The 20,170-nt window shown below is 47.2% G+C and overlaps 1 protein-coding gene across 1 annotated transcript in view; it reads right to left on the reverse strand.

Annotated features, from left to right (window-relative positions):
- The window catches only part of LOC121878366 (inorganic pyrophosphatase-like), a gene marked incomplete at its 3' end in the record, with an annotated part of 94,444 nt that overhangs the window by 18,355 nt on the left and 55,919 nt on the right, over nt 1-20,170 (reverse strand). The window contains 2 exon segments of the mRNA XM_042384602.1: nt 128-247; nt 19,411-19,526. Of these exon segments, the coding sequence (XP_042240536.1) occupies nt 128-247; nt 19,411-19,526 (236 nt within the window).

The raw sequence follows: 20,170 nt of genomic DNA on the forward strand, positions 1-20,170 counted from the left end.
CCACTCTTCAGAAGAGGGTAATATAGAAATTGTGACACATGGATAGGACAGACAGGAGCACTTTCATATATCACATGCATTTGTATGAATAAGACAACGAAAGCATGTTAAATTTCTGTGAACTAACCTGTGGAAGAGCGCCATAGTTCCAGATGTAGCCATGATGAGGGAAACAATTGGCAACATAACGAAGTTTTCCCTTCTTAACATCCTGCTTGATGGGATTCAGGGGATCTTTGGTAGCTATCTGCAAATTTAGAAAACCGTCATTACTTTTCAGTTGTTACAGCACCATGTTGTATGTCTAACAAAAGTAATACATATTATTTTGTTTTTATTACATTTTTCATGTTATTTAGTAATTCCATGCTTGACAACCCCTGCTAAAAGCTGGGTCAAAGGACAGTTCACTGATCCCTAAAATGCTGGCCCCATAAACTTTTTCATCTCTTCATATACACCAATAAATTGTTCATCTCTTGATATATATCCCCTAAACTCATTCATCTCTTGATATATATCCCCCAAACTCATTCATATCTTGATAAAGATCCCCTAAACTTGTTCACCTCTTGATATAGACCCCAATGGCTGCTGCCTTCCCAGTGCACCCCACCATTGTTGCTACCTTCCTAATGGATCCCACCATGGTGGCTGACCCAGATACAGACCACAATGGTTGCTGCCATGCTTATACAGACCACTATGGCTGTTACCCCCTTATACAGACCGCCATGAATGCTGCTCCCCCTTATACAGACCACCATGACTGCTGCTCCCCCTTATACAAACCACTATGACTGCTGCCCCCCTTATACAGACCACCATGACTGCTGCCACACAGTTTCCCCTCAGCGTGTGTGTGGGCAGGGCTGTGTGCGTGGACCACCTGTGATCTTTTTAAGATTACGGTGGTACACACTGGGATTTGAGGAGCAGGGTTCTCACAGGGTGTTACTGAATATTAGGTGTTCTTCCTAACACTATCGCTTGGAGGATTACCTTAACCGATAGGTCAACAACTGCAAATATGTTGCCTGTATAACAAGTGAACTAACGCGTGGCTTGAGCACTGTGTTGTGTGTAGGTGCCAGGCCCTCGTGGTCACTCCCGGCCATGTAGTGAGGGCTTGTGTAAACAAACCCCCGTCCTCATATGGTGCCAGGCTGGATAGTTCTTTTGAAACTAAAATTGACTTTGATACTGTATCTAACCAGAAAACAGAGATACTATTAAGAACAAGTGTAGTGTAGTGTAATATAAGTGTTTATAAACTGAGGATACGCCTGCTACCTCTGTTCCACTGACACCACTTAACTCCGCGCGGGAGGCCCGTTCACGGCCTCCCCTCACACCGCTGATACACTGTAGATGCTAGTTTCCCTTGTCCTGTAAGAGGGTTACGCCTCCCAAACACCGCTGACTTCCTAGGAGTGCCAAGCAGTCCTCGGCCCTCTGACGTAGGCATATAGGTCGAGTCCTGTAACTCCACCATGTCTGAGTTGAATGGTGACTCAGCTACTCGCTTTAACTCTCCTGATGCACTGAGTGAGCCAGGTGACTATGGTGTTGACCCTGACACCAATGGAGAGGATGGCTTTCAACTAGTTCGGTCCAGGAACAAGCAGAAAGCCGAAAAGGCAGAAAAACTTAGAGACCATCAACTACAACCTCAACCCCCCTATGAGAGTAAGATTAAACTTCCCTGTTGGTACACCACCTTAAGTCAAGTATCGATGGCTGAACGATGCGGAAGATAAACACCCAGACGTTGAGTTTCAGTTCAGTCAGTACACAAGATCATGTTCTGATTAGAAGCGACCCAGCAGTCATACAGGATCTCCTCACCAATAGCATAGGGGGAATTGTAGATATATGAGACGAATATGGCTGTAATATGTAACTCTATACTATTTACCATTATTGATTCAGGTCTCTGTATTATATGATCTATAATCATACTCCCTTTTGTCACCGAGTGTTAGTTCAGACTTTGGGCACATGCGCGCTGTATGCGCATGCGCAGATAGAGATACCCAGAGAGATTCCAAGACAGGACGCTGTTTACCCGTCTTAACTCCTTTTTGTGTTTGTCCCAGAAATAGAACTTACGGACTTGACATCAGTGTGTTTCCTTTACCCCTGAGTAGAAGGACCACCTGAGTCTCCCACATGGCACAGTGTTTAGCTGGGACATCACATTATTCAGAATTGGAGTGGACACAGAATCTCTCTCGGAGCCGCCATCTTGTCAACTTCCCTTGTCGAGTGGATCTCGGCGCGTACCTCAACACGATATTCCTGGATTTACAGTGCAGTGTTGTGAAGTGCTTTTTCAGTGTTGTGTGTGCCCTTTAGTGTCTTTAAAGTGTTTCCCCGTGTTCCTGCACTTTTTACAAAAGAGGGAGCCTTTTTAAGACCTATGGGAGAGCTCAAGTTTTGACATCCACCCCCATTCATGTCTCGACTGGCACTGCGCGAGTGAGCCAGCCATCCCGCTCCCTAGCCAGCCTGCCCCGAGTACACGCACGAACGAACGCACACACACACACACTCACAGACGCTCGCAGATATCTTCCATTTAAAGACGATTGCTCTTCTGCTCACTTATTAATTACAGTAATTGTGAGAGAAATAAACCAGGCCATATGGAAGATCAGGAATTTATTGGGTTTTCTTCAGATACCCAACAAGCCCAACTTCAGACGGATGTCGGTGCAGTAAGTGGACTCCAAGTGGATCGGAAAGTGGATCAAGCGGCCCCACCCACCCTTAGCCCCCACTACACACGTCCGCAATCTGCCACAGGAGTCGACTTCCTTCATTTAATTCAGTTTTTGGAAGAAAACCGACGACAAGACGACATCAGGAGGCGACAGGAAGACGATGAACGAAGGCGTGAAGAGAATCACAGACATAACAAGAAAATGCCAGATTCAGTGCCATTATCGAGTTGTTGGCACCTGTTAACCTTCAAGCAGCTACTACACCTGCCTCTTCGTCCACAGGTGCACCTGCAGGGCCCTCTTCAACTTCTTTGCCCCCCCCACAGAAAGCACTTGCTCAGAGTCCACCGCCACTCCAAGCTGATGCCTCGTTCCAGGTATTCCGTGAATGGCGTCGGAGGTGGGACGATTATTCGATGATGGTCGATTTATCGAGGTTGCCTAGGGAGAAACAGCTGATCCAGATGAGGATGTGTCTCACCCTAGAGATGCAACGTATCCTGGAGCACACCCTGCAAATTCCCCACGACACAGACAAGACTGTGAAGGACGTCTTGGATGCTTTACAGACGCATATCAAGGGTCTCCGCAACGAAGCTCTCCGTAGGAGAGAACTTCTCAGTTGTAAGCAGCTGGAGGGTGAGTCGTTTGCCGATTTTTACGTACGACTCAGACGCATCGCTGAGGAGGTTGACGTTTGTCCTGGGAACTCGTCGACTTGTGAGGAAACACAGCTGAAGATGATTATCCTCATGGGCGTGCGGGACGAAGAGCTAATTCAGAAGCTTATCTCCCTCGACACTGCCTCTTCTCTACAGGATGTTGTCACCACCTGCCGCTCTTACGAAGCCACCAGAAGTGCGACTTCTGCCATTCGTGGTCCATCTAACCAGCTGTGTGCCATCTCCGCATATAAGAAGAACAAAGGACGTGACCGGACTTCAGCTTCACATCCGACTTCAGCTTCACATCCGACTTCAGCTTCACATCCGACTTCAGCTTCACATCCGACTTCAGCATCACTTCAGACTTCGACGCCAGGTCATTCCTGCCAGTATTGTGCTCGTCGGCATGGTTCTGAATGCCCTGCCGCTGACAGCACCTGCAATAACTGTGGCCGTCGTGGTCACTGGGCTAGGACACTGAAGTGCCCTGCCAACAACGTTCAGTGCCGCTCCTGTAGCCGCATTGGACACTATGACAAATGCTGTCAGTCACAGAAGAAGAATAATACTACGTGCAAGTCTCAGGCGGCGAAGAACAAGCGCTGTCGTCGCGTGGGATCCTCTTCTTCCCCTGTCAGCAAGACACCTCAGCCCATCTGTGTTCACCTGTCATACGGCGACGTTACATCCCGTATCCAGATGCTTCCTGACACAGGTGCGGACGTCACAGTCATCGGCACAAGACACCTCGACATTCTGCGGATTCCTAGGAGCAGCTTGCAACCACCGTCAACTTCTACAACGCTCACCGCAGACGGTTCTACAATAGCACCTGCTCTGGGTACATTTCAGGCTACCCTCACCCTAGGTAAGCAGTCATGTTCTGCCAGGATTCAGGTCCACAAAGGTGTTCAGATGCCACTACTGTCTTATGGCCACTGTCAAGAGTTGGCCATAATATCTCCAGACTTCCCAAAGCCAATTCTGGAAATAAAACATGTCAACAGGTGCAAGGAGCTGCCCCTCCCACCCAATACGTCACCTTCTGCAGCCAGGGAGTTCTTCCTACTGCAATTCAAGGACGTGCTGGTTTCCAAGGAGGACCTCAAGACGGCTCCACTCAAGCCAATGGCTGGCTCCCCCATGAGAATACACCTGAAGGATGACGCAGTACCTTTCGCCATCCACACACCGAGACAGATACCCTTCGCTTTCCAGAGCCAAGTTAAGAAGGAACTCGACTCTATGGTAGCCCAGGGGATCATTAAGCCTGCTGGTGACGACCCCTCGGATTGGTGTCACCCCATGGTAGCAGTCGCCAAGAACATTACTGGAGTTCGTATCACCGTCGACCTCACCAAGCTGAATAGCCAAGTTTCCCGCCCGACCCACCCTTCACCGACACCCTTCACCGCTATACGCAGTGTGGACCCGAAGGCAAGGTACTTTACTACAGCAGATGCCTTATGTGGGTACTGGCAGATGGAACTTGCGGAAGAAGATCAGCACCTCACGACGTTCATCACACCGTACGGCCGATTTCAGCACTGCAGAGGACCTATGGGTTTCGCGGCTACTGGCGATGCTTTCTGCCTCCGTGGTGACATGGCCCTTCAGGGTGTGGCGAACTGTGTCAAGGTCATCGACGACGTGCTCCTATATGACGAGGATTACTCCACGCATCTTGAGCGTATTCACCAGATGCTCACCAGGTGCCGCAAGTACGGGATCACCCTCAACAAGGATAAGTTTGTGGTCGCCGCACCTAGTGTGAACTTCTGTGGGTACACCCTCTCAGGCAAGGGCATCTCGGCTGATCCTGGAAAGGTCAGCGCGATCCGGGACTTCCCAACTCCTGCCAACCTGACCGACCTCCGCTCGTTCATGGGCCTGGTAAACCAGTTGGCTGAGTTCACCCCCGACATCACCGCTGCAGCACAGCCCCTACGCCCCCTGATGAGCCCCAAGAGAACATTCACCTGGACAGCTGACCATGATGAGGCATTCCGTCGCGTCAAGACAGCTCTCCTTAGCCCACCTGTTCTCGCTTCCTTCAACCCGGCCCTGCCAGTTGTCCTCCAGACTGATGCCTCTCGCCTCTACGGGATTGGATACGCTCTGCTACAGGACCACGGCAATGGACGCCTTTGTCTGGTTCAGTGTGGCTCTCGGTTTCTCACTGACGCCGAGACTCGCTACGCCACCATCGAACTGGAGCTGTTAGCCGCCGTCTGGGCCATGTCCAAATGTAGGTTGTATCTGATCGGCCTACAACACTTCAACCTCATGACGGATCATCGGCCACTCATCCCGATCCTGAACCACTACTCCTTGGATGCGGTCGAGAATCCCCGCCTCCAACGCCTTAAGGAGAAGATCTCGCCTTACCTCTTCACAGCTGTGTGGCGTGCTGGCAAGCTGCTTTGCATCCCTGATGCTTTGTCACGAGCCCCAGTCAGCCACCCCACACCAGAGGACGAGATCGCATGTGCTGATGCTACTGCACACCTCAGGACTGTAGTGACCGTGAACGCCGTCATCTCAGAAGAGTCTCCACCGCAGGACGCCGACAGGACTCTTCAGGAACTCCGAGCCGCGGCAAGAGCGGACCCTTCGTACATCCGTCTACTGAACTGCGTGACCTCGGGATTTCCCTCCAACCGGTACGACTTACACAGCTCTTTACTCCCATACTGGAAGATGCGGGACGACCTCTATGCTGATGGCGACCTCGTCTTGTATGGAGCAAGAGTTGTGGTTCCTGCCGCCCTCCGCCGCCGCACCCTAGCCCACCTGCACAACAGCCACAGGGGTGTGGAAGCTACGAAGCGCCGGGCGAGATAAGCTGTTTTTTGGCCAGGCATCGACTCCGACATCACTAGTTCCGTTCAAGTCTGCGAGCCATGCCAGGTGCTGCAGCCTAGTCAGCAGCAGGAACCCCTCATGAACAACGACAACCCTACGAGGCCCTTTGAGTCCGTCTCTGCGGATTTCTTCGTTGTGGCGGGAAAGTCCTTTCTCATCATCGCCGACCGGCTCTCAGGTTGGCCTGTTGTCGTTCCCTGCGGAGGCAACACTACTGCCTCTCATACAGTACGTATGTTCTGTCGCTACTTCCGGGAAGTTGGTGTCCCTCTCCGCCTGAGGACTGACTGCGGGCCCCAGTTCACCAGCAACGACTTCCGGGACTGCATGGAGCGATGGGGAGTTTATCATGTGGTGTCCTCACCACATTATCCCCAGTCCAATGGACATGCCGAGGCTGCCGTAAAGTCCGTCAAGCATCTTATCCTAAAGACGGCACCCTCAGGCAACATTGACTGTGAGAAGTTTGACCGGGGTTTATTGGAATTGCGGAATACCCCCAACTTCACAGGTCGCTCCCCAGCACAGATGTTATACGGCCACCCACTACGGTCATGTGTCCCTGCCCATCCTGAGTCCTTCTCGAGGGAGTGGCAGGCCAAGACCGAGGACTGCGATCGTCGTGCAGCCGCCCGTGCTGACCAGGTAAAGGCACAGTACAATCAGCACGCCCGACCCCTTCCCAGGTTGAGTATCGGGCAAACAGTTCGGGTTCAAGACCCGACGTCTCACCGCTGGGACAAGGTCGGGGTTGTCATGGGCTGTGGCAAGACCAGGGATTACGAGGTCCGTCTCCCTAGTGGTCGGGTGTGGTGGCGGAATCGCCGCTTTCTTCGTTCAGTACCGTCCCCTAGTGGTGAACCCCTCCCCCATATCCCTGTGAACCCTTGCTTGGACGAGAAAAGTAAGTCCTCATTCAGTGACCCCCCAGTTTTCCCACGTCACTCTCAAAGGCTCCTGGAAAAAGAGTCCGCTCGAGATTGCACTACGAGCGTGAGGGGTAGGGAGGTGTAGATATATGAGACGAATATGGCTGTAATATGTAACTCTGTACTATTTACCATTATTGATTCAGGTCTCTGTATTATATGATCTATAATCATACTCCCTTTTGTCACCAAGTGTTAGTTCAGACTTTGGGCACATGCGCAGATAGAGATACCCAGAGAGATTCCAAGACAGGACGCTGTTTACCCGTCTTAACTCCTTTTTGTGTTTGTCCCAGAAATAGAACTTACGGACTTGACATCAGTGTGTTTCCTTTACCCCTGAGTAGAAGGACCACCTGAGTCTCCCACAGGAATAACCATGGAACAGTCAGCCCAACCATCGAGCAAGAAAACCATCTTAATCATAGGGCTCGACCAGTACCAGACCCCTACACTACTAGAAGCTCATCCCGAATTCAGAAGGACGAAGCGACTCAGGGGCAAGAACACAGTTATTGCAGACTGGGTTGGCTCGGGGGACCCACCCAAGATCATTCGAGTCCGTGGTGCCTATCGGACTCTGAAGGTAACTCTCTATCGGCTCCCTACCCGGAGGTGTTACAATTGTCAACACTGGGGCCATGTGGCCCGATTATGCCCCTCGACTAAGCCGTGGTGTGGTCTCTGCTCAAGACAACACGCAACACAGGCTTGCAGAGATACAGTTGCTCAAGGGGGTGTCATTCAACAGAAGTGTATTAACTGCAAAACAGTTGGAGTTCCGGTATGGCACCCTGACTGTCCTAGAGTTCCTACGCCCTTTCAGCGCCCAGACCCGCCACCCAGGCAGGTCTCAAGAAACACTACTGCTGCTAGGGTACTCCCTACGGCCAACCCCTGGCCCACCCTCCACACCAAAGCTCCAGGATCATCACCAGCAGTCATCGAAAGATCAGCATGGGGCAACACAGACGTACCGACACAACAGGTAGCTGCCAACACACCCCGTGAACACGCACAAAGTGAAGAGATCAATGATTTGAAAAATGAAATTAAAGAACTCAAAGCTCAATTTACAGCTCAAACTGATATGTTAAGGAGCCTCTGTGATACACTACAGAAAAAGAACACCACCAACACAGTGCAGCAGCTATGGAAAGATTACAGTCAAACTGAAGACATTCAGATGTCAGTACCAGAAGTGGAAACTCAAGACCCACCAGGAACTAGTGTCCACGCAGAGGAAAATAGTGATACTGGTAACAGTTCTACTGATGACTCTGTGGACATGATCAGTGAAGAAGAACAAACACAAACAGAAAATGGTGGTGATGTCGAGTGTAACCAAAGTGTGTTGTTGTCTGCCACTGAAATACAACAATTGTTGAGCCGTACATGCTCCAAAAATGTTTCAAAAAGGTTAAATGGCCTACTGCCTGCCGGAGGGACAGGCAGCATAGAAAAAAAGTATCATACAGTGCCTTTTGCTTCTTTCTAAATACAGTTCATAATGGCCAGTGTTAATACCAGACAAAGATACAGAGCGGTGAAGGTGATGAGTTGGAACATCTCATCCCTTAGAAAACGATACCCTGACCTACACCACAAAGTTGTGACTGAGGACATCAATATTGTGTGTCTGCAGGAGTGTCTCACACCTAATGGTAAGCCCCCCACCCAGTCTGCCCAATTATGTGCATTATGATCCTAATTCTGCTCACACATGTTTGATGTATGTTAAGAAGTCACTCCCGCATGTACCTCTTGTATCCAAAAAGACTACCAACCTTCAGTACCATGGGATCACTATCCACCTGGGCAACTCCACACTCAACGTGCTAAATGCCTATTTTCCCTCAGATCAGCTTCAGTACACAGATCTCCCAGACTTTTTACACACTGAGCCCACTGTCCTGATGGGTGACCTGAATACTAGACACAAGAAATTAGGTGACTCCACCACTAACACCAATGGTAGGAGACTTATCTCACTTCTCAGCGCATATGAAGGTGTTCAAATTATAGGTAATAATGAACCAACACACATCTATGGCAGGGCTCTAGACAAGTGTATTGGTTTTAATATATCATACACAACTCATAACACTGATGTTGTCACTGATCTTATGTCTGACCACAGCCCAATCCAAGCTAGTATACATGTAGCCAATGACACCCCCACTGGTGGTAAACTCAACAGACGTAGAATCATAGTCAAGCAAGAACATGAAAGCCAGTTCATAGATTTCATCCATGACTGGTACAAGGACTACAAGCCTGACAACTACAAAAGCTTCCATGACGATCTGATCGATAGGACTTGTATACACTTCAACAATGCCTCCACCATAAAAAGGAGAAAACGTGGTCAGCATAATGGGAACAGGCAACAGCAGTGCTATGGTGATGAATCGGCTGCTTGTCTAATTAACCAGTCCGTTCACATATATTTATATTTGGGTTTTAAGTAACGAAACCCAAACGGTAGTTCCTTTGTTTTATTATAAAAGGTTGTATATATAATTCCTGAGTATATATCAACCGTAAGTCTCACTGTCTAGGAGTGAATGAGAAGGGGACGGCGTTTATGTATAATAAACGTTAGGTCACGTCCTTACGATATGAGTTGAGGTGAGCTACTGAAGCTTAAGGGCATCGCAGTGCGAGCTTACAGAAATGCTGAGCTATGGGTCTCGCCCTCTTGGGTGAGTTGCCTGCTCACGTGTCCATATCATGTCTTACTCATAGACAGTGGAAAGTTACAGGGTGGTGAATCTGAATATAATATCAGATGTATTGACCCATTTTTATAATACCTTCTGTTGATGAGACAGGGGCCTATTACAGTGACCCTAAACTGAAAAAACTCAGGGCTAGAGTCAGGAGGGTGGGTAAAGGTTACAAACAAATTAGAACACCTCAAATGTTACAATTGTATCAAGCTTCCCTTGCTGCTGTCAGGGAACGTATAAGCGAACTCAGACAAAATGCATGGGAGACAAATGTCAACAGCCTGAACCAACACACATCCCTCAGCAAAGCCTGGAAAGACATTAACACAATCAGAGGTAAAAACAGTAGACACGTCTCCCATCCAAACCCTCTGCAAAAGACGAATAAGCTAATAACAAAGTGGGCATGAACTTAGCATGCTTCCCTGTTGGGCGCTGTAAACACTTCTGCGCTTCACCTTACACAAGGATGTAGGGGGGTGCAAAAAAAAAAAAAAAAAACCCTCATGGTTGCTGTCCTCCTAATAAAGACAATCATGATTGCTGCCCTCTTAATAAAGACCATCATGATTGCTGCCCTCTTAATAAAGACCATCATGATTGTTGCCCTCCTAATAAAGACCCTCATGGCTCTTGGTTGCTGCCCTCTTAATAAAGACCCTCATGGTTGCTGCCCTCTTAATAAAGAGCATCATGATTGCTGATCTCCAGATAAAGACCACCATGGTTGCTGACCTCTTAATAAAGACCATCATGATTGCTGCCCTCTTAATAAAGACCATCATGATTGCTGCACGCTTAATAAAGAACATCATGGTTGCTGCCCTCCTAATAAAGACCCTCATGGCTCTTGGTTGCTGCCCTCTTAATAAAGACCCTCATGGTTGCTGCCCTCTTAATAAAGAGCATCATGATTGCTGATCTCCAGATAAAGACCACCATGGTTGCTGACCTCTTAATAAAGACCATCATGATTGCTGCCCTCTTAGCCAGAAGACCATCATGATTGCCGCCCTGCCAATAAAGACCATCATGAGTTACGCCGCCCAGCCAAGAAGAACATCATGGTTGCCCTGTAGCCAAGACCATCATGATTGCACCTTCTTAATAAAGACCATCATGATTGCTGCCCTCTTAATAAAGACCATCATGATTGCTGCCCTCTTAATAAAGACCATCATGGATGCTGTCCTCTTAATAAAGAACATCATGGATGCTGTCCTCTTAATAAAGAACTTCATGGTTGCTGCCCTCTTAATAAACACCACCATGGTTGCTGCTCTCCTGATAAAGACCATCATGGTTGCTGCCCTGCTGATAAAGACCATCTTGGTTGCTGCCCTCCTGATAAAAACCACTATGGTTGCTGCCCCCCTGGTAAAGACCATCATGGTTGCTGCCCTCCTCATAAATACCATCATGATTGCTACCCTGCTGATGAAGACCATTCATGGTTGCTGCACTCCTGAAAAATACCGTCATGGTTGCTGCCCTGCTGATAAATACCATCATGGTTTTTGCCTTGCTGATAAAGACCATTCATGGTTGCTGCCATCCTGATAAAGATCATTCATGGTTACTGCCCTCCTGATAAAGACCATCATAGGTTTTGCCTTGCTGATAAAGACTATTCATGGTTGCTGCCCTCCTTTTAAAAACCACCAAGGTTGCTGCCCTACTAATAAAGACCCTCATGGATGCTGTCATCCTGATAAAGACCATCATGGGTGCTGCCCTCCAGATAAGGCCCACCATGCTTGCTGCCTTCCTAATAAAGACCATTATGGTTGCTGCCCTCTTAATAAAGACCATCATGATTGCTGCCCTCCTGATAAAGACCATCATGGTTACTGACCTCTTAATAAAGACCCTCAAGGATGCTGTCATCCTGATAAAGACCATCATGGGTGCTGCCCTCCAGATAAGGACCACCATGGTTGCTGCCCTCCTAATAAAGACCATTATGGTTGCTGCCCTCTTAATAAAGACCATCATGATTGCTGCCCTCTTAATAAAGACCATCATGATTGCGCCCTCTTCTTAATAAGACCATCATGGTTTGCTGCCCTTAAAGGAGACCATCGCGGTTTGCGCCTACTTGTCTAAGGAGCCATCATAGTTGCCAACACCCTGTGCTGATAAAGACCATCATGGTTTGCTGCCCTGCTAATAAGACCATTATGGTTTGCTTGCTGCTGATAAAGACCATTATGGTTGCTTTCTTAATAAAGACCATCATGGTTTTAACGCCTCTTAAGACCATCATGGTTGCTGCCCTCTTGAACCATCATGGTTGCCTTGCTTAAGACCATCATGGTTGCTGCCTCTTAAAGACCATCATGGTTGCCTTGCCCTGCTGATAAGACCGTCATGGTTGCGCACGCGATAAGGGAGCCATCATGCTGCCCTGCTGATAAAGACCATCGCGGTTTGCTGCCGCATAACGATAAAGACCATCATGGTTGCTGCCCTGCTGATAAAGGCCATTATGGTTGCTGCCCTGCTGATAAGAGACCATCATGGTTTGCGCCTGCTGATAAAGACCATCATGGTTTGCTGCCCTGCTGATGCAGGAACCATTATGGTTGCCTGATGATAAAAGACCATCGCGGTAGCTGTCCGCAGTAAAGACCGGTATAGTTTGCTGCCACTGCTGATAAGGGCCATTATGGTTGCTGCCCTGCTGATAAGAAGACCATCATGGTTTGCTGCCTGCTGATAAAACATTATGGTTGCTGCCCTGCTGATAAGGAATGGTATGGTTTGCTGTACCTGCTAATAAAGACCATCATAGTTTGCTTTAACCTGCAATAAAGATATCCATGGTTGCAGCACCCTGCTGATAAAAGATAATCATGGTTGCTGCGCGATAAAGATATCATGGTTGCTGCTTATAACGATAAAGACCATCATGGTTATGCCTGCTCATAAGAACCATCTCATGGTTACTGCCCTCAGTAAAAACCAGTATGGTTTTGCTGCCCATAACAATAAAGACCGTCATGGTTTAACGCCTTTCTGATAAGAACCGTATGGTTGCTGCCTGTGATAAGAATATCCATGGTTTGCCCTTTTCGCTGATAAAGCCATTATGGTTGCGCCTTCTATAATAAAGACACATCGCCAGTTTTGCCCTGCTGGTAAAGACCATCATGGTTGCGCAGCCGCTGATAAAGACCAATGTGGTTGCCGCGCTTGCTGATAAATTCATTATGGTTTGTGCCCTGCTGATAAAACCATCATGGTTTACGCCCTGCTGATAAAAGACCATCATGGTTGCGCCGCCCTGCTGATAGAACCATCACATGGTTGCCGCACACTGATCAAAGACCGTCATAGGTTGCTGCCCATAACTGATGAACCATCGCCAGTTTAACCCTTACCTGCTTTGATAAAGACCATCATGGTTGCTGCGCAGTAAGACATTATGGTTTACCTGCCCTGCACAGTCAAAACCATCGCCAGTTGCTGCCCTGCTGATAAAGACCATCATGGTTTAACGCCCTGCTGATAAAGACCATCATGGTAGCTGCCCTATGATAAAGACCATCATGGTTCTTTTACCCTGCTGATAAGAACCGCATTATGGTTGCTGCCTGCTGATAAAACCATCATGGTTGCTGCCTCACTGATAAAGACCATCATGGTTTGCCGCTGATAAAGACCATCATGGTTGCTGCCCTGCTGATAAAGACCGTCTGGTTGCTGCCTGCTGCAAGTAAAGACCATTATGGTTTGCTGCCTGCTGATAGAAGACAAGCATCGCCAATTGCGCACTGCTGATAAAGACCATCGCTGGTTTGCGCCTGATAAAGACGCATCATGGTTGCCGCATGCTGATAAAGACCATCATGGTTGCTTACCCTGCTGATAAGGGCAAATCGTGGTTTGCCTGCTGATAAAGACCGTCATGGTTTAACGCGCCGCGATAAGGGCCAAATGTGGTTGCTGCCCGCTATGATAAGACCGGTATGGTTTGCTGCCTGCTGATAAAGACCATCATGGTTGCCGCACTGCTGATAAAGACCATCGTGGTTTGTGCCCTGCTGATAAAAAGTATTATGGTTGCTTGCCTGCTGATAAAGACCATCATGGTTGCTGCCTCCTGATAAAAACCATTATGGTTACGCCTAATAAAGACCATCATGGTTGCTGCCCTGATAAAAGACCATCGCTGGTTTGCTTGCCTGCTGTTGAACCAGTATAGTTTGCTTTGCCCCTGCTGATAAAGACCATGTAGTTTGCGCCTGTTGATAAAGACCATCATGGCAGGTTGCGTCTTATCAGCGGTCATCATGGTTGCTGCCCTGCAATAAAGATATCATGGTTGCCGCCTGCTGATAAGAACCATCGCAGTTGCTGCCCTGTTGTCCACGAAGACCATCATGGTTTGCTGTCTTAATAATGATCATGTGGTTGCTGCTTTGATAAAAAGTCATCGGTTTGCTTGCTGCGAGTAAAGACCATCATGGTTGCTGCCTGTTGATAAAGACCATCGCGGTTTGTAACACTGCTGATAAAGAGACACCGTGGTTTGCTGCCTGCTGATAAGGGCCATCATGGTTTGCTTGCCCTGCTGATAAAGAACCAAAATATGGTTGCTGCCCTCTTCGATAAAGACCATCGCGGTTTTGCTGCCTCTTGATCAAAGACCATCATGTATGCTGCCCATAACATTAGGAATATCATGGTTTGCTGCCCGCCTTTGTGGGAGCCATTATGGTTTAACCACTAACTGATAAAGAATGCATCATGGTTGCTGTCTTGAAATAAAGACCTGCTGGTTGCTGCCACTGCTGATAAAGACCATCTGGTTAACAATATTGTAAAGAGATGGCATCATGGTTTGCTGCTTTTGCTGATGAAGACCCATCGCCGGTTGCGTGTATAAAGGGCCATCATGGTTTTGCTGCCTGTGATAAGACCATCATGGTTAACGCCTTGCTGATGCGAGATGCATCGCGCTATGCTGCTGCTGATGAGACCATCGCCAGTTTGCTGCCTGCTGATGAAGACCATTATGGTTTAACAGCACTCTTGATAAGGGCATCATGGTTGCTGCCTGCTGATAAAGACCAAAGTATGGTTTGCTTGCCTAACGATAAAGACCATCGCACATGGTTGCGCAATGCTTAATAAAGACCATCATGGTTTGCTGCCCTGCTGATAAAGACCATCATGGTTTGCTTGCCCTGCTTTGATAAAGACCATCATGGTTGCTGCCTGCTGATAAAGACCATTATGGTTGCGCAATGTAATAAAGACCATCATGGTTTGCTTAACCCTGCGGTAAAGACCATCGCATGGTTGCTGCCCTGCTGATAAAGACCATCTTGGTTTTCTAATGTAATAAAATATCATGGTTGCTGCCCACTGCTGATAAAATGCATCATGGTTTGCTGCCCTGCTGATAAAGACCATCTGGTTTGCTGCCCTGTTGATAAGACCATCATGGTTGCTGCCCTGCTGAGTAAAGACCATCGTTTGCTACCCTGTTGATAAAGACCATGTGGTTGCTGCCCTGCTGTCCTGGAAGACCATCATGGTTGCTGCCCTGCTGATAAAGACCATCATGGTTGCTGTCTTAATAAAGACCATTATGGTTGCTGCCCTGCTGATAAAGACCATCATGGTTGCTGTCTAATAAAGACCATCATGGTTGCTGCCCTGCTGATAAAGACCATCATGGTTGCCTGTTCTGCTGATAAAGACCATCATGGTTGCTGCCCTGTTGATAAAGACCATCATGGTTGCTGCCCTGCTGATAAAGACCATCATGGTTGCTGCCCTGTTGATAAAGACCATCATGGTTGCTGCCCTGATAAAGACCATCATGGTTGCTGCCCTGCTGATAAAGACCATTGGTTGCTGCCCTGCTGATAAAGACCATTATGGTTGCTGCCCTGCTGAAAAAGAACATTATGGTTGCTGCCCTGCTGATAAAGACCATTATGGTTGCTGTCCTCCTGATAAAGACCATTATGGTTGCTGTCTTAAAGATCATCATGGTTGCTGCCCTGCTAATAAAGACCATCATGGTTGCTGCCCTGCTGATAAAGACCATCATGGTTGCTGCCCTGCTGATAACATCATGGTTGCCGCCTGCAGTAAAGACCATCATGGTTTGCCCATAACGTCACAAGGCCATCGCTGGTTGCTGCCTGCCTGATAAAGACCATCATGGTTGCTGCCTGCTGATAAAGACCATCATGGTTGCTGTCATCCTCATAAAGACCATTATGGTTGCTGCCCTGCCTGATAAAGAATAAACCCCTGGGTTGCTGTCACCAGTGGGAGCCATCATGGTTGCGCCGCCACAGTAAAGACCATCATGGTTGCTGCCACTGCGATAAAGACCATCGCCCAGTTGCTGTCTTAATAAAGATCATCGTGGTTGCTGCCCTGCTGATAAAGACCATCATAGTTTGCTGCCCTGCTGATAAAGACCATCTGGTTTGTACCCTGCTGATAGGGCCATCATGGTTGCTGTCCTCTGGTAAAGACCGGCCATGGGACGCTGTCTTATCAAGATCATCATAGTTGCTGCCCTGCCGATAAGACCATCATGGTTGCTGCCCTGCTGATAAAGTACATCATGGTTATGCCCGCAAATAAAGATATGTGGTTGCTGCCCTGTTGATAAAGACCATCATGGTTGCTGCCCTGTTGATAAAGACCATCGCGTTTGCTGCCCTGTTGATGAACCATGTGGTTGCTGCCCTGCTGATAAGACCATCATGGTTTGCTGTACACTGCTGATAAAGACCATCGCCAGTTTGCGCCCTGCTGATAAAGACCATCATGGTTGCTGCCCTGCGATAAAGACCATCATGGTTGCTGCCCTGTGATAAGAGCCATCATGGTTTGCTGCCCTGTTGATAAAGACCATCGTAGTTGCTGCTGATAAGAATGCATCATGGTTGCTGCCTGCTGATAAAGACCATCATGGTTTGCTGCTGCTGATAAGACCATCATGGTTTGCTGCCCTGCTGATAAAGGAATGCATCATGGTTGCTGCTCTGCGATAAAGACCATCAACCGCTGCTGCCCACCTGATGCGGAAGATATGCATCATGGTTGCTGCCCTGCTGATAAAACCATCGCCAGTTTGCTGCCTGCTGATAAAGACCATCGTGGTTGCTGCCCTGCTGATAAAGACCATCGCGTTTAACCTTACTGCTGATAAGACCATCATGGTTTGCTGCCCTGCTGATAAGAACCATCTGGTTTGCTGCCTGCGTCAGGGCATCGCGGTTTACTGCCTGCGATAAGAATAGCCATCGCGGTTTGCTGCCACTGCTGATAAAGACCATCGCGTTTGCTGCCCCTGCTGATAAGAAGACCATCATGGTTTACCTTACCTTTGATAAGAGGTCATCATGGTTTGCCGCCTGCTGATAAAGACCATCATGGTGGCTGTCATATGACCGAAGACCATCATGGTTTTGCTGCCTGCTGATAAAGACCATCATGGTTGCTGCCCGCAACACCGATAAAGAAGACCATCATGGTTTGCTGCCTGCTGATAAAGACCATCGTGGTGCTGTCACTCGATAAAGACCATCATGGTTGCTAACATATGATAAGAACCATCATGGTTTATGCCTGATAAAGACCATCATGGTTTGCTGCGCAACAGTAAAGACCATCGCCAGTTGTTATACTGATAAGACCATCATGGTAGCTGCCCTCTCGATAAAGGCCATCATGGTTTTAACCTTGCTGCTGATAAAGACCATCATGGTTGCTGCCCTGCTGATAAGACCATCATAGTTTGCTGCCTGCTGATAAAGACCATCATGGTTAATGCCTGTGATAAAGACCATCATGGTAGCTGTCACTCTCGATAAAGAACCGTCATAGTTTGCTGCCCGCAATGAAGACCATCATGGTTAATGCCACTGCCGATAAGGCCATCATGGTAGCTGCCCTCTCGAAATAAAGATAATCTCATGGTTGCCCTGCTGATAAGACCATCGCGGTTTGCTGCCCTGCTGATAAAGACCATCATGGTTGCTGCCACTGCTGATAAAGACCATCATGGTAGCTGTCCACTTGCTGATAAAGACCATCATGTGGCTGTCATCTCGATAAAGACCATCATAGTTTTCCATTACGCTGATAAGGTATCATGGTGCCGCTTAACCTGCTGATAAAGACCATCATGGTAGCTGTCCTCTCCGATAGAACTGCATCATGGTTGCTGCTCTTGATAAGACCATCATGGTTTAACAACCTGCTGATAAAGATATCATGGTAGCTGTCATCTCGATAGAGGTCATTATGGTTTGCTGTCACCGATAAAGACCATCATGGTTTTATGCCCTGCTGAGTAAAGACCATCATGTGGTGACATCTCCTCTCGATAAGACCATCATGGTGGCTGTTATATGAGGAAGCATCATGGTGGCTGTCACTCCTCGATAAAAGACCATTATGGTTTGCTGTCACCTTTGATAAAGATATCATGGTTGCTGCCCTCTTCGATAAAAGACCATCATGGTGGCTGTCCTCTCGATAAAGGAGCATCATGGTTTGCTGCCCATAACGATAAAGACCATCTGGTTGCGCCTCTTCGATAAAGACCATCATGGTAGCTGTCCTCTCGATAAGGAATATTTATGAGTTTGCTGTCCTGCTGATAAAGACACTCATGGTTGCCTTCCTCTTGATAAGGGCATCTGCGTGGCTGTCCTCTCGTGCAAGACCATCATGTGGTGGCTGCCCTGCCCCGATAAAGACCATCATGGTAGCGTCCTCTCGATAAAGACCATTATGGTTGCTGTCCTGCTGATAAAGACCAATCATGGTTGCTGCCCTGCTGATAAAGACCATCATGGTAGCTGTCCTCTCGATAAAGACCATCATGGTTGCTGCCCTGCTGATAAAGACCATCATGGTTGCTGCCCTGCTGATAAAGACCATCATGGTAGCTGTCCTCTCGATAAAGACCATTATGGTTGCTGCCCTGCTGATAAAGACCATCATGGTTGCTGCCCTGCTGATAAAGACCATCATGGTTGCTGCCCTGCTGATAAAGACCATCATGGTAGCTGTCCTCTCGATAAAGACCATTATGGTTGCTGTCTTGTTGATCCCGTTTTTCATTATGCCATTCTTCCTCTGGTGTTTTGCACTCTACACACGCAATTTACTTCTACTAACTACCGACCTGATATTTCTTTTTATTTACTTACATGATATTTATTAAACTAAATTATAATTTCCAATCACTATCTTTATACAGCATCTTATACACCTTGTCCCATATCCTTATATAGTCTTTCCACTCCCATAATTTCATAATCAGGCTCGCATTTTTACAATCTCAAAGAATAGCAATACAGTAAATATATAACCTAATAATATGTAAGTTGTTCGCCGTTTTCTCACCTTCAAGTATCAAGACCAAATAACACGTTTTTAAAATACAGTATTTCGTCGAGGTTTTGCCTTTATGCCAGTCCTTCAGTAATAAACATGGGCTTCTTACCTCCATCTTGGCATTGGTCCATCGAGGCACCTCCACCACCATGTTGAAAATCTTGTTTCCCTCATTAGCAAACAGTGGGACATCATGGAACGGAGAGATGGGTCCATCCTCGTTCTCTGTACCAAACAGAGTATTACTTGTAAAGATAGTTATACATACAGATGTGCATACTCACTTCACAACCTTAATTATTCACTACCTAACTTAATCACATATTAAAGTTTCCTAAATATGAGTGAGAAAGAAATACATTTATATAAAAACACAGTAATTAAATTAATATGGAAAATAGCATCATCAATATCAATATAAGTGGGTACTAACCATAAAATAATACTATATACTAAATATAATTAAAGAAATAAGCAAAACATTTGTCTAATCCCGGTTTTATTAATACAGCTATCATATATGTATCGCTACACTGGCAAACGTTTTAATCAATGCTAAGTATGCACGAGAGTTGAACTGCATATTTTAATTGACTAAAATTAGGTGCCAGTAGCTTATCACCAAATCTACTAACTTGTTGTGATGAACAGTTAAGATGAAATATATCTTTACAGAATAATGAGTTAAGATTACCATGAAGGAGAGCGAACAAGATGACTGCAATCCCAATCAGAGTTTAACAACGTTACGTGTAAGTGAAAGGAATTCCAGATGAAAACCTCCAAAATTCGAGCTGGAAAATTCATTTAAAAAGTCGCAAGCTTATTATGAATCATGCATAACTAAACAGACGTTGACAATTTATCTG

The sequence above is a fragment of the Homarus americanus genome, unplaced genomic scaffold, assembly GCF_018991925.1.
Source record: "Homarus americanus isolate GMGI-L3 unplaced genomic scaffold, GMGI_Hamer_2.0 scaffold51859, whole genome shotgun sequence".
NCBI classification, from domain to species: domain Eukaryota; kingdom Metazoa; phylum Arthropoda; class Malacostraca; order Decapoda; family Nephropidae; genus Homarus; species Homarus americanus.